The sequence below is a fragment of the Ahaetulla prasina genome, chromosome 2 (genome assembly GCF_028640845.1).
Source record: "Ahaetulla prasina isolate Xishuangbanna chromosome 2, ASM2864084v1, whole genome shotgun sequence".
Classification (NCBI taxonomy): domain Eukaryota; kingdom Metazoa; phylum Chordata; class Lepidosauria; order Squamata; family Colubridae; genus Ahaetulla; species Ahaetulla prasina.
The window spans coordinates 93,102,156-93,127,606 of NC_080540.1; the positions used below are offsets into that span (position 1 = coordinate 93,102,156).

Consider the following 25,451-nt stretch of genomic DNA (forward strand, 5'->3'; position numbering starts at 1 on the left):
AACATGAATTGGGGGAAAGAGCTGTTTTTCTATTTCTTGGCTAAGTGATAACATTTTCCCCACTTTTCTGAACAAGCAAAACGTTCAAAATGTTTTTATGGGTTAGCAATACTGAAAGATGTCCCATTTCTTCTCATGCTTGGGTCTTGTGTATTAGTTGCTTTTGGGCCAATAGGTGTAATTTTGCTTTTAAAATTCTACTGAAATTTTGCACACAGCTCTTCGAACATCTTGTCTGCCTTCGTTATTGGTGTTGACTCACCAGCAAATAAGAGCCAGGTTGGTCTACTGATTATAAAGTGCTGGCCTAAAAACCACAAGGGTGTGAGTTGTAGTCCTGCCTTAGCAGTGGTGGGTTGCTACTGGTTTGCACCAGATCGGGCGAACTGGTAGCGGTGGTGGTGGTGGGAGGCTCCTCCCGGATGCTTCTGCACATGAGCATGTGTGCGTGCATGAGCAAACCAGTAGTGATGGGATTTGGAACCCGCCCTTGCGTTTTAGGCATGAAAAATCGGCTGGATGACCTTAGGCCAGTCACTGTGTCAGCCCAATTCGCTCCACAGGGTTGTTGTTGTGGGGAAAATAAGAAGAGGAAGGAATATTAGGTAACTTTGCTAGCTTAGATTACTTACCGTATATACTCGAATATAAGCCGATCCGAGTATAAGCCGAGGTCCCCAATTTTACCCCAAAAAACTGGGGTAAACTGGGGACTCGAGTATAAGCCGAGGGAGGGAAATGAGGCAGCTACCGGTCAGGGAAAGCCTCCCTCCCTCAGCCGAGAAGGCTGGCGGCTCCCCCGCCCCGCCCTCTCACTGCACCGGCAGGGCTTCCCCGCGGTAATGCAAAAGCCCGCCAAGTTTGCTCCATCCGGTATAATGTGAAAAAAAAAAAAAAAACTCGAGTATAAGCCGAGGTCCCCAATTTTACCCCAAAAACTGGGGTAAACTGGGGACCCGAGTATAAGCCGAGGGGACGTTTTTCAGCACAAAAAACGTGCTGAAAAACTCGGCTTATACTCGAGTATATACGGTATAAAAATAATAAAGGCGGGAAACAAACAAGCAAGCCAACAAATAAATGAATGCTTCTTTTCTAAAGTTTTGAATGTCCAGCTGCACTTTCTTTTTCCCTCTAATAAATCATGATTTTATTTGCCATTGCTTGCCATCCTTTTTTTCTCCAGTCTAAAACAATCATTCTAATCCTACCAGCCTAAGTATATAAAAACCACTTTTGATTGCTTTTCCCCCACCCACTGAAAAAAACCCCGTTGTTGGGCATTTTGCCCGGTAGCCTGTGCTAATGCATTGCACAAACCTAGGAAGGGTGAAGGGTGAGAGTTGGGAGATGCTATAGAAGTTACCTGATTGTCAAGACTGTTTTCTTTGATTAAGGAGAAGCCTTGAAGGGAATCTGGCTTCCCCATTGACTTTGCTTGTAAGAAGGTCGCAAAAGGGATCACATGACCCTTGGACACTGCAACTATGATGGTTATGAGTCAGTTGTCAAGCATCCAATATTTGATCACCTGACCATGAGGATGCTGCAGCGGTTGTATGTGTGAAAAAAACGGTCATAAATCACTTTTTCCGGCACTGCTGTAACTTTGAACAGTCAATAAATAAATAGTGTAAGTCAAGGACTAAATGTATTCAGTTCCCACAGGCTCAACAGAAAACCAGGCATTCACTTAGCAACCGTGTTACTAACTTAATAACTGCAGTGATTCACTTAACAACTGGCAAGAAAAGTCATAAAATGGGGCAAAATTCAACTAAGGAATGTTTCACTTAGCAACAGAAATTTTGGACGCAATTGTGGTCGTAAATTGAGTGGGATTATTTGCAGGGGAGACAAGTTTTGGAGAGTATATGAAGTTGTATCTGAAAGGATAAGCTGGATAAGAATGAAGGGAAGGAGCAATTGCTTTCCTTAAAAAAAAAAAAAAGCCAGAGGAGCAGCAGGAAGGGTTCCAGTATCTTGTATACAAAAGCAAAATCACCCAGTTCTCAGCCTCTGTTGATGGTGGCTAAAGGCCCAGTTTAAAAGTGAAAGCTGGCTTTGTGAGATGCTACGTGGGTAGGTTTGCTGCTTCCCCCGGCTCATGAGGCGTCTCTCTTTAGGGAATGGTTCAATTAGCCTTCTGTCTTTTCAGGAAGCGTTTACCTACAGCTGAATTGGCCAGCGCTGCCAGTGAATGTGTTTTTTGTTTTGTTTTGATGAAACTGGTTTGGCAAGATTCTGCGTTTGTTTCTGGCCTGAGTGTAAGTAGAAATGGCCTTGCCTTACAGTTATTAACAGATGCTTTTGGATTAGGTCGTACATTCATGCCAGTAGTCCTTTCCATTTGACCTTGAGAGTGCACTGAAATATTGGGAAACAACGTATGAACTGCTTTTTTTTATATCCATAAATAAAGTGCTGAATATTTTATTTCAGGTTGTGGCTGCAGAGTGATTGTTGTTAACTCTATTGCCATTAAAATTTAGGAATCCTGGTTTCATACACTGGATGTGGGTATTTCATGGGGGAAAAACAAAAACATTTCTGATAGTGTTTTTCCCCCAGATGCAATAAATAGATCAGTTGTAATTCCAGTGGTTCTGACTTTCTACTTTTTAATCCAGATGTCATACTGTATTTATCAAAAAGGATGATGACTTCATTTCCCCCAAGATTTAGATAGAAAAATCTGCCTAATGATCAGCCTTCATTACCTTATTCTTACTATATCTAAGAGTCAGAGAGTTAAATACATTACTTTCCATGCGAATATTTTTTTAATTTCAGATACATGTGCATAGTTCTTTAAAACCTCATGCGTGCTATTCACAAATGCTTGTGTGCAAACAATTTGCATGTGTTCTGAGCACATATTTCACATAGTTACATCAAAAGCATTCACTTTGGCACAGTTGAGATATTAAAATAGGATTCCAATTACACTAGGCAGACATGGTATGGACAGCTGGTTGTGCAAACTAAACACTTGCAATCACTTATAACATGTAACAACAAATGAGATGATGATTTCATGTTAAATTTTTAGGTCATATTTTATTTTGGATCTTGCAAATTAAAAGGGAATGTTTACTTGCTTTTCTTCTTTGCCTTCAGCATCAAGAGGTGCCCCCAACCACCTGAGGCAGATGGAGATAAGGATCAGCGGACAGTGACCATCAATCCTTGTCATATGGGAAAGGCATTCAAAGTCATGAATGAATTAAGGAGGTACTTCTTCATGTTCAGTTTGCCCCTCTGTGCAATTATTAAGCACTTGCTGGCTGGAATTGGAGGCATCTAACTTGTAGAACGCTTTGTTCAATTCAAGCATGATCTTCAAATCATTTGCTGTACATTGTATGAAGTTCTTCATTTGGATTGTCCAAATTGTATGGTGCTTCACAATAGAACACAATCACTAGTGCTGTTGTACAAAATAGCAGGATTGTTTAAGCAGTTTGTTGGACATTGTATCTTAGTAATATAGATATATTTATTTATTCTATTATAAAAAGTAGATTTGCTTGAGTCAACAGCCTAACTTTGGGAATCTACAAACCAGGACTTACTTCATTTTTACAGGGCCCTGCTAGCTGCCTGTGCCTTCCATCTCTGCTACTGGATTTTCTTCCTTCCCCACTTCCACCTCGCTAAATACATATTTGCTGCTTCTCTTTTCTCCCTGTAGCTAGTTTGATGTTGGTTGTAATAAACTACAGAACCCTAGCAAAAGGGGCAGGGAGATGCTCATCTAGAATGCAACATGATGGCAAGAACAGATTTCTCAGGTGCTGAAAGGATGTGGGGGCTGTTGTGGACAGCAGCAAGCACTGACTTGGCTCAGGAGTATCTCACATAGGTCTGACAGGAAAATTCAAACAGTAAGACATTTTTTAAAAAAATCAAACAAAGGACAGGTACTCTATACCACTTTTTTCCATTCCAAGGTAGTGCAGTTAAACTTCAATAGTGTGCAGTTGAAAAGAGCAGGCAAGACAGTTTGGCCAATAATGCCAAGATGCATACTCTGCAGCAATCACAGGTGTCTGCCTTTATAGTTAAGTGCCGTATTGTAGAATGGTACTAGCTGAGTTGGCGCATATTGTCCAAGAAAATGGCCAGGACATGGACCTAGTCCTTTCCAGAGGTACCTCTGTTGCATTCCTTGACTGTGTCACCCACGGAACCACTGACCTATGTATTCACATAAAAATCAGGAATCTAACTCCCATACTTTTTAATAAGACATTTTTTAAGAAATCTTGTTAGTAGGAAAAAGTATTACTGGGCTCCTGTTTTGTTTTTTTGACCCAAGAGACTAACATAGCTCTCTTCCTACAATGAGTTCACAGGCGTGTAGCTGAAATGTTGAACAGCTCATCATTGGCCATTACTTAGTGATACACAGACCTTGCTTTATAACACAACAGCCATGCCATGAACTCACGGAAAATCATTCACATGCCCTGTTTAGGAAGGCACCAGTCCTGAGTGAATTATTTTGCCCGTGTCCCTTGGTAGCAAGTAGCTTTTGCCTCTTCTTTGCTGGCATAGAACTTGAGAGGCTGGAATACTGTTGATCGTTTGGTACAAAGCAGATTAGTATGATAAAATACTAGATTATTCTATTTGTAACTTAATGCTATGGGGGATAATGGGAGAAGACTTATCAGCTTTCCTCTTAGAGGAACTAATAATATAGGCTGCCTGTGACGCCCTTCTAAACAAGTTACATTGCAGCTGCTCTGAAATCCCTCTCATTTCTTCCCTTTCCTGCTTACCACTGATTTATTCTCACTACTGTTGTTTCTGCTGCTGCTGCCGCCACTGCTAAGCCATTGCAGAACTAAGGTTTGGCATTTGTTGAATACTTTAAAGTGGTAGGTGACAGCTGATTGCCAATATGTAGAAAAGGTGTTGAGGGTCCACTGAATCAGTGTAGGGACAGGAAAAAAAGCCCATCTGCCTCCAGTAACATTCTTTAAGAAGGGGATATACTATACCCATGAAAAGAGGAAGAGTCTTAGCTGGCGAGACTTGATGCTACCATCTGACCATAGAGCTTGGGATTCCATAGTGCTGTGACATTAAAAGTCAGCTGCACTCTGGAGTCTTCCCTGTCAAGCGATCTAGTCCAAGAATGGATGGTTGATTTGACCTGCCATTTTGTTAGCTTTGGAGCTGGAAAATTCAGACATCATTAAATTATGTTTACTTATTGATTATTCTGATCTGTTAATGTTGGCTGATCCCCAGATGAGCCCACGCAAATGCATGTATATGAAACAGGTTTTTTTTTTAGTGAACACTTGAGTCTTTATGTAGCTAAATAAGAGGTTGAGTATTGGTGTCCTTGGGGTCATCCATTTTAGCTTGCAGCAATTATGCAATGCAAATTCAAAATTCAAATTCAAAATAATATTAAAAAGTGGATGTTAAATATATTGATGGTAGTACAGGTAGTCATTGACTTAGAACATTCCATTTAGTGACTGTTCAAAGTTACAATGGCGCTGAAAAATGTAGCTTATGACTGTTTTTCATCACATGATCATGGGGATGCTGACTTTTGCAGCATCCCCATGATCATGTGATCAGAATTCAGATGCTTGGCAACTGGTTCATCTTTATAATCTTTGCTGTGTTCCAGGGTCACTTTTTGTGACCTTCTGAACCTTGTTACTAACCTATCAGCTTCAGTGATTCGCTTAACAACTGCGGCAAGAAGAGTCGTAAAATGGGGCAAAATTCACTTAACAAATGTCTCACTTAACAATATAAATTTTGGGCTCAATTGTGATTGTAAATTGAGGACTACCTGTATCAGTTTAAGGAGGGAAGACCAGACAGTCACGGAGTTGGATAAGGTTGAAATTAGCTTCATCTTTAGTTTTGGCCAATTGTTCTGCTCTAAACTAAGCTTTAAAAACAAAACTGGTAACTAGAGGATTTTTAGAGACAGATGAGGGTGAGCTAGTGAAAAATTAGCCCAAAAAGACAGAGATTGTAGAGATTGGGAAACTACCTCTTTTGGAGTGAGTTTTATACCGTATTTTAATCTGGATTGTATTTCTGATGGGCCAAATACTGAGTTCTGGATTCAACACTAACTGGAAAGTCTAAGATACCAATGAAAGTTAAGAATGCTTTTTACCAGCTAAGATTGATTTTAGCTGTCCATAGTTTGTAGTACAGCCTTCTCCAACCTAAAGGTCTTTTGATGAATTGGAACTGCTGCATCACAAATTCTTTGTTGAAAAACTAGAATCTGAACATTTTAGGAATTGTTTTCAATAATTTTGAAAGTTTATCAACAATTTTTAAAGTTTACCAACTTGAGTAGGCTGCTCTGGGTTGTCATACTGTGATGTGCAGGTAGGTCTATCCCATTCTGAAAATTCAAATGTTGTGTCACATTATATCACTTTCAGATTCTGTGCAACCACTCTCCAGTCCACATTAAGTTACCCATATTTGTAAAGAGAGAAGCAGTTTGAGTTGAGAGATCAGTTGACCAATTTGCATGATAAATAGTTGGCACTGGAGGCCTGCTTTTGTAGCTCATTATTTGTTTCACCAGATTGAACAAGGGAGTACTATTTCTCAGTTGAGCCTTGCTTGGGGCATTGTTTTCTATGGGATGTTTGTTAGGCGTTATCTCTCTAGTCCTCTAAAAGCTTACATGACTACTTTAGCCTGTAATTGAAACTGAATTTGGGCAGGGGCGCTGCATACGTGACACTGACTCATTGGAATTGGGGATGGGTGGGTTATTGTATGATTGTTTTTCTTATTATTTTGTTATATTTTTGTAATTTTTATTATCTGGGAAGATTTATTTTAATAGGTGGCATATACTATAGAACCTAATAAAAATGTAAACAAGCATGGCAACTATAGCCTACATTTACTTAGCATTAATTTAATAGTTCTGTATTTGCCAGATTGGTTCTAAAACCATCACTGTTGATATGTTCACAGCAAGCGGCTTCTTTGCGACGTGGTAATTGTTGCTGAAGACATTGAAATCGAAGCCCACCGTATTGTCCTAGCAGCTTGCAGTCCATATTTCTGTGCAATGTTTACAGGTAACTTTGTTTTCCAAACAAATAACTATTCTTATTTAAGAAAGAGTAAAAAGAGAACGTTAACTTGGTGGTGTTACGTGGGATGCGGTTATATGGATGAGGGAAGTTAAATGGAGGTACGGCCTTCATTAAAAAGTGTTGTGCTGTGGAGCTTTATGTTGTGGATTTGATTGTGGAGATAGAGCAAGTTAAAATCAATATACTCCTCTTCCTGTAGGTTTTTTTTGGTCCTTTGCATAAAGGTTGCCTTTGGACTGGCTTTGATGGTAGAGCATAGATGTCCAACCTTCTGGCTTGCCTGGGCCACATTGACTGAAGAGGAATATATACAGGTAGTCCTTGACTTACAACAGTTTGTTCAACATTACAACGGCATTGAAAAAAGTCACTTATGACCATTTTTCACAGTTACGACCTTCGCAGCTTCCCCACGATCATGTGATCAAAATTCAGATGTTTGGCAACTGGCTCATATTTATGATTTGTTGCAGTGTCCCAAGGTCATGGGATCCCCTTTTGTGACCTTCTGACAAGCAAAGTCAATGGAAAAGCCAGATTCACTTAACCAACTCCAGTGATCCCCTTAACAACTGTGGCAAGAAAGGTCGCAAAATGGGGCAAAACTCACTTAACAAATCTCTCATTAACAGCAGAAATTTTGGGCTCAATTGTGGTTGTAAGTCGAGGACTACCTGTAGTTAATGTATATAAATCACATAATAGTATTAAAAATTTACAATCTGGGTTGTAAAGAGCCAGGGTGGCACAGTGGTTAGAATGCAGTACTGCAGGCTACTTCTGCTGCCTGCCGGCTGCCTGCAGTTCAACAGTTTGCGTCTCATTGGTTCAAGGTTGACTCAGCCTTCCATCCTTCTGAGGTGGGTAAAATGAGGACCCAGATTGTTGGGGGCAATATGCTGACTCTGGAAACTGCTTATAGAGGGCTGTAAAGCACCGTGAAGCAGTATATCAGTCTTAAGTGCTGTTGCTATTGCTATCTTGTGATACTGCATTACTAGATTTCTAGGGTTATGGGCTGGGCACACCTGTGATAGAGCATCAAGGTGATGTCCGGTACTCATCAATTTAGAACAAATACAAGCTCCATTAAGTTTTGTCTCCCTTCCCTTCCCCATTTTTTGCCTTACATTATCACCCTTTATAGAACTGGGGTTATGACTTTTAACCCCAAAAATAGAAAAAGTCATTTGAACTATAAATGTCACTCTTGGTGTGAATCCTCTGCAGATCACAATTCACTAAGTATCTTACTTGTGTTACTATGTTCCATCAGCATTATATTTTACAATTAATAATAAGCTCTTTTGACTTTTTGATCACAGTGATTAAAAAGGCATGGTTTCTTTTTGCTTGAGCAAATGAAGAAGTGGAAGTGTGCGTGTGCACATGTATGACCTTTAATAGACACAATCCAGACTTTTTAAACATTTTGTTCGTATGAAGCGATCTTTAAAACACTTAAGTATTCTTTAATGTTTGTAACATTGCGATTGTACAGACTGACTTGGTTGCCTGCAAAGCGCTAAATAAGAGACCAATCTCCATTTCTTCGTTGTTCGAAGTACATGAGTACACAAGTGTTAATTGATCTACTGCTAATTAATCCTACCTGCCCTATAAATTGTTACAGTGTTTTTCTACCAGTGGGGGGATATTTATGAAAGCAGATTATATTCTTGCTATTTTAAGACATATCCTAAATGATAATGCTTGTAATTCTTTCCAAATTGTATGCGCCAATTTTATAAGGTCTTTTAAAAAACAAACACTAGTTCTTTTTTGTGCATGTGCCCATAAAGGCTGTGCAGATTCAAAGGGAGAAAAAGCTCTGAAACATATTCAATGCTCTTGTTCATTTTATCAGCAACTCCTTAAAGTAGATGTGCCTTTTCCCTCCCGCCCATGTATATTCCCTATTGCCTTTTTCTCAAATCTACATGTGCCATCCTTTGAAAATGAAAAAGCCTCCCCAGATAATTACATAATACATTACCAATCTTCAGTTGTTGTTTTTTTTCCAGATAAGGCAATGTTGGCTGGATGTTGCTACACATTACAGGTGACATGGAACACAATAGTGAACAACAGGGATAGTTTCTGTGCTGAAATGCTTTGCTATGATAATGCAAAGTACTCCATGATAAGGCAGATTATACAACTGTATGGGCAAATATTTTACTACTCGGTGAAAAGCTAAGGATTTGCTACATATCTGAATGTGTGACAGAAAAAGAATAAAGTTCACATTTCATATATATTAATGATTTGGTAGAATATTTGCTGAGGAAATTCATTGCCAGTGATAGGTTGGAATTATGTTGTCCTCCATGATTAAAACTTACTAGTGATAAATCCAAAGGAATTATCTACTGCCTGGAATGCAGGGATTTTGTTTTATTCATGGCATTTGGCCTCGTTTTGAATAATAGACAAAATCGCTTTTGGTGTAGGAGAGACAAGAAAATATTTTCCTCCTTCCTAGGAACATCAAGCAAGAAATATATTTGGGAGAAAAAGGAAAACATTTGGGTAATGGATAAGTGCACTGACTTCTTTTTCAATTTGAGATGAGGACTGCAAATAATAAAACTCTTCATTTATGAACCAGAAATTACAGACCTTGGCAACCTTCATATATAGGGATAAGAATTTATAATGGAAAGACACAGGTTGGATTTTCAGATTTTATCATACTATCATCAGTTTTTTCACCTCTAGCTAATTAAAATCCATCCCAAAACATATATGGAATACATCCCCAAATGCTGTATTCTTGTCCACTCTGGCTTTACTTAGACTATTTGTTCTGAGGTTCGGATATAAAGGAATACAGAAACTGAAGAACTTTTCACTAGACAATCATATTCATTATGTTCTTAATCAGAGGATAAACAAAGTTACCTAGTTTTGCAGTAGACCCCCCCCCCCCACACCCAAGGAATAAAAACTGTGTTGAGGGCATTAAAAAATACTCCATTTATCATTTTCGAAAAGAAACAGAAACATGTTGGTTTTGTTTTGTTTTTGTACAAAATTAAGTAGAATACTACAGATTGTAAAGAGATGGAAGGGATTTGGGAGATTGCCTAGTCTTAACCTCTGACCATTCAGGCATTCTCAAAACAATAGGTCCCTAATAATTGGTTCAAAAAGAGATCTGGTCACTTTCCCAAATGTTTTTTGGCTATTCAAAAGGTTTGTTTTTAAAATGATGATAAACTGATGGAATCTAATGGGAACTCTCCCAGCTCAGACTCTAGACTGCCTCTTAAAACTGCCTTCCATTGAGGACCTGTATACTGCACGAATCAAGAAGAGGGCCGTGAAAATATTTACAGATCCCTCACATCCTGGACATAAACTGTTTCAACTCCTACCCTCAAAACAACGCTATAGAGCACTGCACACCAGAACAACTAGACACAAGAACAGTTTTTCCCCGAAGGCCATCACTCTGCTAAACAAATAATTCCCTCAACACTGTCAAACTATTTACTAAAGCTGCACTACTATTAATCTTCTCATCGTTCCCATCACCCATCTCCTCCCACTTATGACTGTATGACTGTAACTTTGTTGCTGGTAATCCTTATGATTTATATTGATATATTGACCATCATTTGTGTTGTAAATGTTGTACCTTGATGAACGTATCTTTTCTTTTATGTACACTGAGAGCATATGCACCAAGACAAATTCCTTGTGTGTCCAATCACACCTGGCCAATAAAAAAATTCTATTCTATTCTATTCTATTCTATTCTATTCTATTCTATTCTATTCTATTCTATTCTATTCTATTCTATTCTAAAATAATGTCTAAAATTGCATTTCAGGAGATATGACGGAAAGCAAAGCAAAGAAGATAGAGATCAAAGACGTTGATGGACTAACCTTAAGCAAACTAATTGATTATATCTACACAGCAGAGGTAGAGGTCACGGAAGAGAATGTCCAGGTGAGAGGGAAGCTCAGAAGAATCTCTGGGTTACTCTGTGGTTTTGGCAGATCCTTGAAGCTCCCTGCTTTGCAAATTATTTTTGAATCAGCTGTAGAATACCTTCTATCTTACAAGGCTTTTGATGATGATTTTCAGCTGATTCTTAATTTTATTATTTAACTAAAATAAACAATGTGTCAATATCTCCACAAGTATGAAATATGACAACATAAGAAATCACTGAAAACTATTTAAAAGTATAAAAACTTTGAAATCTTAAGAAATAGTGCCATTTTAAATTTCCATATTCAATATTACTGTGCAAAATAACAGGAAGCTTAGAGATAATATAGTTTCAATCTTACTGATATAACTAAAATGCAGAGATCAGTTTCAGTACTTTTAGTGCATTTTACTGTATTATCTTGTATATATCTCAGTCAAAAGATCCACTAATTTTCAGGACAATTTATCCAAGGTAGAGAAAAATATTACTGCTTTTCTTATGTAAGCCACTTTGGAAAGTTTTCATTTTTAATGATGGGCAGAAAAATAACAAAGTACAGGATACATTTTAGATTGAAATTTAGAATGAATCATTGCCATTTTATTTATTATAATATGTGCATGAATGTACACATACAAAGTTGGTATTGTCTTTTGAAATTGAGTATCTCTGAAGAGATTAAAAATACAGAATGTATTTTTGGAGCACTGCATTTGACATGACAATGAAAATATAATAGCTTCGTCTAGGTTGGTATCAAGATTTCAGTTCAGGCAGCATTTAATGAGGATAATGAAAGTTGAGAGGTAAAGATTTGAAATGAAATTTACAGTCCACTGCAGTATGATTATTGATGCCCAAAGGTTAGCGTTCAGTTCATATTGTCTGGTTTTGTGCATTCCACCACCTGGTGTTATATTCTAGTTGAGATCATTTTGAAACCCTCTACGGGCATTATAAAATAGGAAGAATGGATAGGAGCATGATAAGAAGACATCTCCATCTCTTCCTGCTCCCTTGAATTGGCAGGGAAAGTCTGTAACTGTCTCCATCTTCTCAGAGTCATTATTCACCAGAGAGTCAAGAACTCTCAGTTTAGGATTTCCAGTTCCATGAAAGATGATGAATAAGAGATGAAACACCTTTAAACCTTTCCTCTGTGAAGGGGTTTCCAAAGGATAAAGTCTTGGGAGTCTAGTTTGCCAACAAATTTTGAAAGTGCTGGCTCTTGTTTGCTGATAATCAAATAATTTAACCATTGAAATGCAACATGGATGTGGATGCTCCCATTCCTGGGAAGCGTGCTGTTAATTATATTTACATTTTGTCCTTCATTGTTTGTGGAGAATATTAAAACCTTGAAAAACTGATGTTAGCTGAATTAAACCAATTATTATTAGTTTCTCTTAACCAATTATTATTTAGTTTCTCTTTTCTAATCTATTCTAAGAATCAAAGTATATTATTGAGGCCTAGAGACTGATAGTTTAATTTTATTGATGCCTGTTGGGGTTAGTGCTCTCTAAAATAGTTACTGATTTGTAATATTCCCGTGTGATCCAGCTGGGTTGGATTGTTCTTGCTGGAATAAGAGAATGAATGCACCCCAGGGTATACTGCAGTTTTATTGTTCTGTTTGGCTGATGTATATTAAAGAAGTAGAGAAATATACTTCTTTTCTTGCTCAGGTTATAATATGGTTAGCCTTTAATACTTTTAAAAATCATGTTTCAATATTGTTTTTTTAGAGGAGCCAACATATGGGACTTCAGTTGCTAATTCTTTGTTGCCTTTTCTTTTTCAAATTTCAGGTTTTACTGCCAGCTGCCAGTTTGTTACAGCTAATGGATGTTCGACAGAACTGTTGTGACTTTCTTCAGTCTCAACTCCACCCCACAAATTGCCTTGGAATTCGCGCCTTTGCAGATGTGCACACGTGCACAGAATTATTGCAACAGGCCAATGCCTATGCAGGTGATTGTAACAGCCCTCAAGATGTTCCTGGCTTTAAAATATGAAAATATTGACGTCTTGGATACTAGTACACATCCTTCAAAACAACGAAGGGGAAGATAATTAATTTGCTGTGTAAGCTTGTAGGTGATCCTCTTGCGTAATAGAGGACTTTTAACATCTATAAAATGCTAATTCTTACCTGTGAAATTCCGATGAACTGAATGTATACATGATCTAAATCTAAATCCCTCAAGTGAAGAAAGGCAACATGGCATCTCCTACATATTTCAGGATGAATTTTCATAATTCTAGAATAATAATCATGTTGGAGGAAGTATATCAAAATTGTAGTTTGGTAGTCAGTATGTTTCATACTCCTAACCTAGAACAATCACCTCAACCTAGACCCTTTTCAGAAGTTGGACTTCAGCTGTCCAAATTCCTTAGCCAGCATGCTGAAATGTCTGGAGGGACAAACATTAGAAAAAGCTGCCATTAAGCTATTACCTAAATCTACATCTGGTATTTTAAATACACCTTTTCATGCTAGATGTTCCGAACAGACATAAGAATTACAAAATGCTTTCAACTTACAAGCAGGCAATTTTACAGAATCTTTTACAAAAAATATTATACCAATGTTTCGAAGCAGCAATGTTGAGTAAAATGACCATTGCATATTTAAGATATACTGAAACAACAATCAGCCTTATCCTTCCTAGTAGTAATTGTCTGCTTCCTAGCCAACTCTTAAGTTAATATATCATTAACTAAAAAAGAATATAGGGCAAGTTAGGTAGAATATTGAGGTTCTGCTTGGGCTTATATCTTTGCTCTCTTAGACATACCTTTCATTACAAGAGCACCACTGAATTTAAAAGTCAAGGAACATTTTATGTTTTGAACAGGAAGGTGGTGGAGTCAATAGGAAAGAAGCACCATGATGTGTTTTTAGGAAATGGCCTAAAAACTGAGAAGGTTAAGAGAGCTATGGAAGGAAGGAAGTTTATAAAAGTAACAGAAAGAGCAGATGTAAGTAGAGACAGCAAGCTACAATGAAGAGTTTATATCATGAATAAGCAGATATTGAAGGAGTTACAACAAAGAAGAGGTTTTTATCATGTGTAAGTGGTTGGTTGAGTAGAAGGAGTTGAATAGAAAAAGTATTAGGAAAATATAAAGTCAGGTTGAAGGACAAGTTTTTAGTGAAAATATACTCTTCTTTTTCTGCTGCAAACGTGTCTCAGGTATTTTGGAATTGAGAAGATAGTGGGAGAATAGGGAAGGGAAGTGGTTTTTGCCCCACTAGGTGCCTTTTAGTTGAGGTTACAACACTTGAAGCCGCTATACTCTGCAGTATAATATTAAAGACTTTGTACTCTATTTGCTGGAAGTGAGCATACAATATTAGAGAGAAGTTTTAAGAAGGTAGTCCTGTTCAGTTTCCAATTGGCAGGTTTCTGATATGGGGAGTACTTGAACCACATGGTCTTGTTACATGCTCTCAGAAGAATAAACAATTATAGAAAGTTATGAGTCAAATAGTGAAAAATACAGTAGTGAATCTTAAAGTATCCTCCCACTATTGTTATTTATAGGCCCTAAAGTCAAATACTTCAAGCAGATCTGCATAAAATGCTTTACACTGAAGCAAATTCTGTTTTTCTCCAAAGATTTCAGATATATTATGAATTGGTGCATTGGTTGACTGCTTATCAATAGGAATTCTTATTCTGGCTTCATTACATCAGTAACAAGACCTTACAAAAATGTATTCCCTAGTCACACCGTAGCTTTCATCATAATTGTACTTACCATGTAGTGCCTTACCTGAAGCTTTCCTTAAAGGAATGAAAGAGGTGTCCATATCAATGACACAGTCTTCTTTTTTGATGATGATAACAGTAGTACACCATAGGATGATTCTATATAGCTGCAGTTCCGTTTCTGTTCTCTTTGTCCAAAGAAAGTGGATTTGGCTGGTAAATAGGAAATTTTCAGTTTGAATCAAATTAATTTGCAAATCCAGGTGCACATCTTTTCAGCATGATTTAATTGATGAAATAAAGTGGGCATGTGCTAAGGAGACAGATGCTCTGATATAGAAAGAGACAATTTGCATATACCAGGATCTCTTGAAGACTGACTAAAAAGGAGGATTTTGCAACATGACAGATAGGTCTAGGCAAACATCGGTGCATTCTGTGATAAGTGTAGAAAACAAAAAGCAAATTCCAGGCTTAGGAAAGGAAGAATTGAAAATGAAATAGCTCATACAGGAGCTATCCCTTATTAGCACAATTTGTTATCTGCACTTTTGTATTGACATGGTCACTAAACAAACCAGATCTAAAGGTTTTTACATATCTGCAAAGTTGATCTTATATTTTGTTTCTTTACTTAAGCGCAGGCGACCTTTTTCACATGCATAAAATACATTTTTGTAAGGTCTTGTTACTGATGTAATGAAGTGAGAACAGAATCCCTATTGATAAAGAGTTCAGCCAATGCACCATTTCATAATTTATCTTTGGTGATACTGTTCTTAGAGCATGCATACAAGTTTTCATCAAACCTCAGCTAATTTGAGAGCTGGGAAAGATATAACCAAGGTCAGTTCAATATGATTATGGGGCTAGAGCAGCAGTTTTATGAAAACAAGCTACAGTGTTTAGATTTGTTAACTTGCAGCAAAGGCGGTTAAAAAGAGACCTGTTAAAATGGTGTTTTCAACCTGAGCAAATCCAGATCTTGTGGACTTTCAACTCACAGAATTCCCTATCCAGCAAGATCATTCCTGAGAATTTTGCGAATTGTTCACATATTTGGATTGTAGCTAGGCTGAAAAATACTATCTCTGAAGATAATAGGTATCTATTATCCAGGATAGTGGATAGTAAAATTGTTTATAGTATAAACCTGTGAGTAGGGAGAGGGTTTTTTTTTCCATTTGTTTCTTACAATGTCAGAATTGGGGATCATTTGATACAGTGAGGTTGAACCTAATATGGAGAGATTTAGGACCTGTAAAGAAAGCACTTGCTTAATAGCACTAGCAGTACCTTGTTTCCCTGAAAATTAGACCGTCTTATATTTTTTTTGAATCCTGAAATAAGCACTTGGCCTTATTGCCATGCACTCAAAAGCCTGATTGGGCTTATTATCAGGAGATGTCTTATTTTGGGGGGAAACAGGGTAGCACTTATATACCACTTCACAGTGCTTTTTAGCCCTCTCTAAGCAGTTTACAGAGTCAGCATATTGCCCCCAACAATTTGGGTCCTTGTTTTATCAATCTAGGAAGGACAGAAGGCTGAATCAACCTTGAGTTGGTCGGAATTGAACTGCTAGCGGTGGTGGGAATGCAGAGTCAACCTGCAATACTACATTCTAACCACTGAGCCCCCACAACTCCTTCAACCTTAGAACTGGTGATGATGGCTATCAGTTTTTTTTATGTTTATTTATTTGCATTTATATCCCACCCTTCTCCGAAGACTCAGGGCGGCTTACACTATGTCAAGCAATAGTCTTCATCCATTTGTATATTATATACAAAGTCAACTTATTGCCCCCGACAATCTGGGTCCTCATTTTACCTACCTTATAAAGGATGGAAGGCTGAGTCAACCTTGGGCCTGGGGGGACTTGAACCTGCAGTAATTGCAAGCAGCTGCTGTTAATAACAGACTGTTTTACCAGTCTGAGCCACAGAGGCTCAGTTTGGGTGGCTGTACAGGTAGTCCTTGACTTACAACCATCATTGAGACCAGGATTTTTATTGTTAAGCCAGGCGGTTTTTAAGTGAGTAGTACCCAATTTTATGACCTTTTTTTTTTTTTTTGGCCATAGCTGTTAAGCAAATCACTGTAGTTAAGTGAACCATGTGGCCTTTTAAGCAAATGCAGATTTGCCAGGTGACTTTGTTTGTTGGAAACTGGTTGGGAAGGTTGCAGATGGTGATCACATCATCCTGGGATGCTGCATGTGTTGCAAATACATGCCGGTTGCCAAGTGCTTGGATTTTGATCATGTGATTGTGGGGACGGTGAGTCGGTTGTAAGAGTGAGAACTGGTTGTAAAGTCTTTTACAGTGCCATTGTAACTTTGAACGATCGCTAAAGGAATGGTTGTAAATTGAGGACCAGTTGTAAAAGATTCCAGAGAAATTATGGGTTACCATTCATTGCCAACAAAGATGTTTGTTGCCACAAACCTGCCTTGAAAATCAGTGGCTAGGTTTAACATTTTTATTGAGTTATAAAATATTGTAAAATACAAAATAGAAAAGTAAATAGAAAAGCAGTCGGGGGCGGGGGGAGAGAAAGGGGAAAGAAAAATGAGGAAAGATAAGAAAAAAGAAAGAAAAAGAAGCACTGACTTCCAACTCTCTGTTACAGTAAAATAAGGCAGTAATATCAAATCATAACTTTTTGCTATTTCATAATAATTCAAACAAGCCATTTCTGTAAAAATCTATCAATCTACTCGGTAAAACCCAAAATCAAAGTTACATTCTTTTCCACATCAAGCACGAAGTTCAGAAGCTGTCTCCATGTGGAGACAAAAGTAGTTATATCCTTTTCTTTAATCAAAGTAGTCAATTTTGCCATTTCAGCCAACTCCCATCAAAATCAGCGGCTAAATGAAGCCTGTTGCTCTCTTGTCCAGTCCACATTTCCGAACTTGAATGTAGGGCATTCAGAGCTTTGCTTACTTTCTTATATCTGGGACAAATAATTACCTTTAAATGCTTGATTTTAAAAACCATTTAATCTTTAACCAGACCAGCACTGAACAACGTTTAATTTAAATCTGGTTTAATTGCAAGCTCTTGAGGTTTTGTTGCCCTTCATGAGGAATATATTACTTTAACATCCCCCTATGAAATGTTAATGAAAATATTCCAGAAATGCATTCAAGATTCCTTTGGCTATACATTAACTGTGTACAGTGAAATAATTTGCATTTTAAAGCAGCAGAAAGCAACCTATGAGCTCATTGAATACCTTCTTTAAGAAATGCCTAAAGCTGATAACTTGTGTTATCATTGTGATTTGTTTGATTTTGGTTTAGTGTGCTGTATGGTCTACAGTCTAGTTACCACTAGAGTGTAAATGTTTGGCTTCATACAATTTTAAATATTTCTTCAGAACATTACATTTTCATTTTAAAAATTGTTTCTGTAATAAGATATTGAATAACCTGCGATAGTTCATTATAATTATTAAAGTTGTGTTGAGATTTATGTTCTCAAGAGCCACCTGCTGGTGAACAGAAGTATTGTACAGAGCCACTTTAAAGAAATATTCAGAACTGATATTGTAAATGAAACGAGCTGAAAGTAATATTTATATTGCAGACATTCTGTATATATATATTAATATGATAGCAACAACTTCATTATCAGATTGCTTTTCAGATTGAAAAACAAGCTAGATTCCAATCTATTATGGAGTACTTGTCTAAAGAGAAATTCAGTTTCTTTGTGCAGTTTTCCACACTAGTACCAGAAGCTGTCTTCTTGGGCCTGCCCTCAGAAAACATTATTGTAGAGTTATTATTTTATATACCGGTATTTAAACAATCTTTACAATTACAGTTTTTACAAACTTTTTCCAACCAAGCACTTCCAAGATCTGTTGAAGTACAGTTATATTACCTACAGTCAGTGTAACAGATTGTACATTGGTTGATGGTTTCAGTTAAATGTTTCTTAGTACCACTAGTACCAGAAGCTGTCTTTCTTGGGCCTGCCCTCAGAAAACATTATTCTATCAATGTAGAGTTATTATTTTATATACCGGTATTTAAACAGTCTTTACAATTACAGTTTTTACAAGCTTTTTCCAACCAAGCAATTCACAGATCTGTTGAAGTACTGTTATATTACCTACAGTCAATGTAACAGATTGTACATTGGTTGATAGATGCTCCTGCAAGGTTTCAGTTAAATGTTTTGTCTTGTTGTTTTCTAAACATGATTGAACCTGAAACTCCTTGCATGCTGAGTATGTTCTAAGCCTGCAGACCCCCAGCCAGCACCTCTCCCCGGTTCTGTGGAGAGAGGTTTTGCCACGGACTGGAAGAGATGTGGTTTCATATACAGCTTGTATCCCGTGGATGGGACTTCCCTTGTTTGCACGGCTTGGTTTCTGGCATGTCGTGGCCCAGTGCCGGTCCATGGACCAGAGGTTGGGGACCCCTGTTCTAAGCTCTGGCTCTTCTACAATATGACTATGAATTTTAGAGTTTCACACACTCATAGCAGTAGGTGATACATTTCCTGATGTGACAGTAGAGTTCCTTTTCTTTATTGGTGTCACCTTTGAACACCAGTCAGTCTGGTTTTTTTTCTTCATACACTGTAATCCCATTGTTGTTCAAGTTATTGTTGCTAGTCCTTCGTGTTGAGTGAAAACTTGGATTTTCATTATAATCTTCCTTTTCTTAATTTCCAATTCTTTGGAACAGAGCAGCATTTTCCTGAAGTGATGCTTGGTGAAGAATTTCTTAGCCTAAGCTTGGACCAGGTTTGCAGCTTGATATCAAGTGACAAGCTCACAGTGTCATCAGAGGAAAAGGTATTCTTGATTTGTGTCTTCTGTACATGCTTGACTGCGTAGACAGAGGAGAAAAAGAAAGATCTGAGTGAGCATTCAGAGAAATTACAGCTTTTGCTAGCTGTCACATGGCTATGAAATAAATGCTCTTCTTTGAGAAGAGCCTCCCTTGAAGTTCCCAAGGCACAGATATACTGCCATAAATAGGAAATGATGTTTCTTTAGGTATTTGGATCCCAAGCTAATTAAAGTTTTAAAGATTGGCACAGTTGTGTTCAAAAGCATCTGCAAATGGTGCTGTCCAGAACTAAGAAACATTGGAATAAACTCCAGCAGGCTTTGAAATTCTCTAACTTAAAAAAAAAAAATCAGTGTGCCTAAAGGCAGAAGACTTCTATGATCCAGAAAGGGATACAACAAAATGGCCACTAATGAAGCTGAAAAAATAAGAAGGCATACAGATCAAGGCTTACAATTTAAAACATTGCTAAATGAGTATTTGATTAACCTTTTGTAGAAAGTATAACAAGCTGAATGGAATGCAATTAGTGACACTTGCAATTTAATGTCCCATCTCTAATTTATACTGGCTGAAGGATTTGGTTTTTTTAAGCAGCACAAGCATACAAATGTAAGAGCCATAATCACCTTTAATCTGGACGTCTCACTGGCGACTTTTTCCTACTGCACATTCATTAAATGAAGCTCCTTTTTTTCATTAACATTCTTTCTGATGCTGTCAGATGTTATTTAGATCTCCAGCCTGGAGGTTCCTTAGGTACAACTCCAGTATTGAAAGAAATTTGCAGTTGCTGGTGATTGGATGATTTCAACACAAACCAAGATCTGAGATGTACAATTGTTATAGATATGTGACTACATTTGTGAACTAGATTATTTGATTTTCTTTCCCTAACTCTCATAATCTATTCTAAACTAAAAAGTAGAATTTCCAATTGGTGATGTACATCTTTGTTCATTTCATAGAACTCAGTGATTTTTCCATGCCTTTTTTTGGGTAGCCTGCTGTCACATACTGTATACTCTAGTATCCTCTTTCCTGTTGTTTTTTAGAACACTATAGTCATGCAAAAGACTCAAAACAGGCAAATTAAGTACAATGTCCAAGCACATTTTTATTCTAGTGAATAAAATATACATATTACTTATGATCACAATTGAGCCCAAAATTTCCATTGCTAAGCAAGACAATTGTTAAGTGAGTTTGTCCCACGTTTCTTGCCACAGTGGTTAAGTGAAGCACTACAGTTGTTAAGTTAGTAATACGCTTGTTATGTGAATCTGGCTTCCCAATTAACTTTGCTTGTCAGAAGGTCACAAAAGGTGCTCACATAATGCTGGAACACTGCAGTCATCATACATATGAGCCAGTTGCCTAGTGTCCAGATTTTGGTTGCGTGACCACCGGGATGCTGCAATAGCCATAAGCGTGATAAAACGGTCACCTGTCACTTTTTCAGTACTGTTGTAACTTCAGACTGTCTTTAAACAAATAGCTGCTGTAAGTCAAGGACTACTTGTATTGCCCTTGAGGTTTTAAATTATATTCAGAATGCTAACAGTTATCATGTATACTTATTGCACAACTTGCAAACAAAATTGAGATCTCTCTGGACTGGAAGTGTGCTACACAATTTGAAGTCTAAAAGTGTGCAAGGTATGGCTTAAAGGACTGTATTTTCATCCTGCACATGATCACCTTTTTTCTGCATTTATAAATCTTATTATGTCACTATCCTCTGCCTTTTAAAAAGTGTTTAAGTCATTTCTGCAGACTTAACTGTTACATAATTTATGAAATCATTGCTTCCAAATGTTTGCATCCGTAATGACAAATTAGATTCCTTTTAGACAAAACAGATTTTGCTGTTCGCAGGTCTTTGAAGCTGTCATTTCGTGGATAAATTATGACAAAGAATCTCGCTTGGAACACATGGCAAAGCTGATGGAGCATGTTCGTCTTCCTCTCTTGCCCAGAGACTATCTTGTACAGGTTAGTAGTCATCAGATCTTTGCACAATTAAAAATAAGCTCCAGGTGCTTCTTTATGACTTGACATCCATTCATTTATCTCCCTTAGGAATCATAATCTTTGCAGCCTTCCAATGCTTTTTTCACATGAAGGCTCAGGGATTGCATTTATCTACAAATGGTGCAAGAAGGGCTGCCATTTGGTATTCTAACGATACATGAATTTGGAATTTTTAAGACCAACTTCACGTTGTACAGATTTTTTTTTACTGACGTAATCACTGAGAGATTATTTAGGGTAAAGCTGTAGCCATATGCTGATGATAATTATTTCTACATCTCCACCTCTGGCTGAAGAGGCTATCAAGATTCAGTTATAGGAAGCTGAAGTAGCTGTGGATTTAGAATTTTAGTATTGAATAGTTTGCAGTGGCTAAGACGCTGAGCTTGTTGATCGAAAGGTTGGCAGTTCAGCGGTTCGAATCCCTAGTGTCCTGTAACGGGGTGAGCTCCCGTTAATTGTCCCAGCTTCTGCCAACCTAGCAGTTTGAAAGCGTGTAAAAATGTAAATAGAAAAATAGGGACCACCTTTGGTGAGAAGGTAACAGCATTCAGTGTGCCTTTGGCATTGAGTCATGCTGGCCCCATGACCATGGAGACGTCTTCGGACAGTGCTGGCTCTTCGGGTTTGAAACAGAGTTGAGTACCGCCCCCTAGAGTCGGGACCGACCAGTACATATGTGTGAGGGAACCTTTACTTTTACCTTAGGGGTGTGCTCATGTTCAAAATTTACCCATAATCGGGGGGGGGGTGGTCCTCTTGGATTCATGGCTTTTTCTTGAAGAGCAGGTGGAGACCATGACTTAATTTCATCCTGTGAACCAATTGCAGCTATTTGTGGATTGAGATATTTTGAGGACTCTAGTCATTTCATATTTGGATTACCATACTTTGATTTAGATCAGGGATGTCAAACTCACGTGATATACAGTATCGGGACTTTCTTCTCCTTTGTTAAACCAGGCGCGGGCATGACCAGTGCGGGACGCATCCAGCCCACTGGAGTTTGACAGCCCTCATTTAGACGCCCCAGGATAGAAAGCGGAAGATGGTGAAGTCATCTGGTTAATCATGAAAGGCAGCTGGGTGACTTTGGGCCAGTCACACACACTCAGTCCAGCTCATCTGACAGGGTGGTGGTTGTGGGGAAAATAGGAGGAGAAAGATGTGTTAGATATGTCCGCTGTCTTGAGGCATTTGTAAAAATAATAAAAGTGGAATACAAATAAATAAATGCAGGAGCCTGAGTAGTAATGGGCACCACCTGATTGCCCTGGCCCTCCTTTAAGAGCTATACCTGTTGCCATCGGGCTTCTCAAAACCTTTTATGCCCTGGAATTTTCATATCTACTTTGTTCGAGTGGAAACTTCCTGTTCAATAAGACCAAGTTGGGGAACCTTGCTGTAGGTTCTGGCTCCAGTAGTGTACTGTTTTAGAGGGGCTCAAATACCTCTATGCATGTATATATGTATGAATGTATGAATGTACAGTATTGTTCTTGCTGCTGTTAGTTGCTTTTCAGAGAAAATTTTTCCAAGATAATGTATAGAATAAGATAATAGAGATTTCAATGTTAATAAAGAGCAACTTAATCTTTTCCCAAAATTTGAAACATTAAGCAAACGCTGTTAAAACAATTAAGATCATAAACTTCAAATTAAACTTTTAATCTTCCTAAAGAGGCACTGTTTGAGAAAGTTCCAATATAGGAGTACTGTAAAAAAAAAAAAATCCTCTGCCTTGTGCCTGCTATCTGGCTGCAGCTTACAATTTCATAGGTAGTCTTAGGATTTTGAAGGTAATTCAGAACTTTCCTATTGTGCACAATTTTTTTCCCCTTCTTTTGTCCAAAATCTCTTGTGTATCCTATTTCAGTGTTGCCCTTAGCAACTTTTAAGTTGTTTGGACATCAACTCCCAGAATTCCCCAGGGTGAGAGTTGAAATCCACACATCTTAAAAGTTGCTGAGGTTGGCAGACACTTAATGAGATAAGATTGTTGCACAATTTCATGCACAGAATATGCATCAGTGCTAACTTGAAAATAGAAGTAATATTGCAAGGAATGACACATGGGAATCGCTTAATGAACTAGATGTTGAACAGGCAGAATAGCCTATAGCTTCATACTGTTACATCTAAATCCTTCAGAACAGATCAGATCCAGCAAACATCTTTTGGCTCGTATTTTTTAATGTTCACTACCTATCCCAAAGGTGCTAATGTTCATCACCTATATTCATTAGTGAAATGCAGCCATTGCGCTAACCTGTTTTGACATTTAGACAGTTGAAGAAGAAGCTTTAATCAAGAATAATAACACATGTAAAGACTTCCTCATTGAAGCCATGAAATATCACTTACTTCCTCTGGATCAGAGACAGCTGATAAAAAATCCTAGAACCAAGCCAAGGACTCCAGTCAGTCTGCCAAAGGTAAATAATGTTTCCTTGTTGAAAAAATGCAATTTTTAGTTAAGTATTCTAGTATATACAACAAACACTGGCCGTGATTTTCCAGCCCAAGCGTAAAAATATGTTGGCATTTGTATTCCAGCAATTTTTTTTTTTACTTTTTTTTAAAAAAAAAATATTTTTGTTTTTTATTATTAAATTTTTTCCAACCTCAACTGAGACATTAGGTCATAAGTTACTATTAAAATACAATATTTCTTGTGGCTAACACTATTCCCAACCATATTTCTTTTTTTTTTTTTAATTTTTTTATTACTTTTTTGCAACAAACAAAAAAAAGAAAATACATTATTACACCCTTGTGCTATACATAAAAAAAGGAAGATTTGGGTTTTCGGATATATCCTCACGATCGCCAAAATCCACGTTCTCGAGGTACAGGTACCGAAGCGTCCAATGTTCCAAGCGCAAAGTCCACAAATGGTTTCCAAGTCTTCCAGAAAATATCTTCTTTATACACACCACTTCTAATTTTAATATTGTATTCCAGCAATTAACACTTTTTCTACCCAAATGTTTTTTCTATTTAGTATTGATATAATTTAGAATATATTTACCCTGTTATAGTACAGTGCAAAGAAAGCACAAAGGAGAGGATTAGATCTAGTCTTCCTGTAGATGTTAAAAGTTGGCATGTAATTGGATGGCCATGAATATCAATTCAGATTAGCCAATTTGTGGAGGAACTGTTTAGTTTTGGGCAAATGTGAATTTTTGAACTTTTTTGTTAGATATATTATTTATTCATTTATTTGATTTCCATAGTACCTATCTCAACAAGCGACTTACATAAGAATGTAAACAAATATTAAACATAGATTTAAAATGTGAAAATGCTTAAAAAGAAGGACTAGGGGAGACATGATAGCAGTGTTCCAATATCTCAGGGGTTGCCACAAAGAAGAGGGAGTCGGGCTGTTCTCCAAAGCACCTGAGGTTAGAACAAGAAGCAATGGGTGGAAACTGATCAAAGAAAGAAGCAACTTAGAACTAAGGAGAAATTTCCTGACAGTTAGAACAATTAATAAGTGGAACGACTTGCCTGCAGAAGTTGTGAATGCTCCAACACTGGAAATTTTTAAGAAAATGTTGGATAACCATCTGACTGAGATAGTGTAGGGTTTCCTGCCTGGGCAGGGGGTTGGACTAGAAGGCCTCCAAGGTCCCTTCCAACTCTGTTGTTATATTATATTATATTAACTTGATTTCATTCTGTCTTCTTTCACATTCTAAGTTCCTGTACTACTCCTCTTCTGATATTAATCACCATTGCCAGGCATTCATAGAATTGTCATATGTTTCCGGGCTGTTAACAAAAACCTTTGTTTTAGATTCTAAATTACT

At 37.6% G+C, this 25,451-nt stretch overlaps 1 protein-coding gene across 5 annotated transcripts in view; it reads left to right on the top strand.

The window, feature by feature from the left end:
• KLHL3 (kelch like family member 3) overlaps window positions 1-25,451 on the top strand; it is a 54,051-nt gene that overhangs the window by 11,086 nt on the left and 17,514 nt on the right. For 3 of the 5 annotated variants that reach the window (XM_058167832.1, XM_058167833.1, XM_058167831.1), the window contains exons 2-8: window positions 3,121-3,234; window positions 6,988-7,094; window positions 10,951-11,072; window positions 12,873-13,035; window positions 19,492-19,601; window positions 21,478-21,594; window positions 23,919-24,068. In XM_058167832.1, coding sequence (XP_058023815.1) covers window positions 3,121-3,234; window positions 6,988-7,094; window positions 10,951-11,072; window positions 12,873-13,035; window positions 19,492-19,601; window positions 21,478-21,594; window positions 23,919-24,068 — 883 coding nt within the window. Of the gene's footprint in view, window positions 1-3,120; window positions 3,235-6,987; window positions 7,095-7,309; window positions 7,427-10,950; window positions 11,073-12,872; window positions 13,036-19,491; window positions 19,602-21,477; window positions 21,595-23,918; window positions 24,069-25,451 lie in introns of those variants that run through there. The other 2 variants (XM_058167835.1, XM_058167834.1) reach the window with 2 other exon arrangements.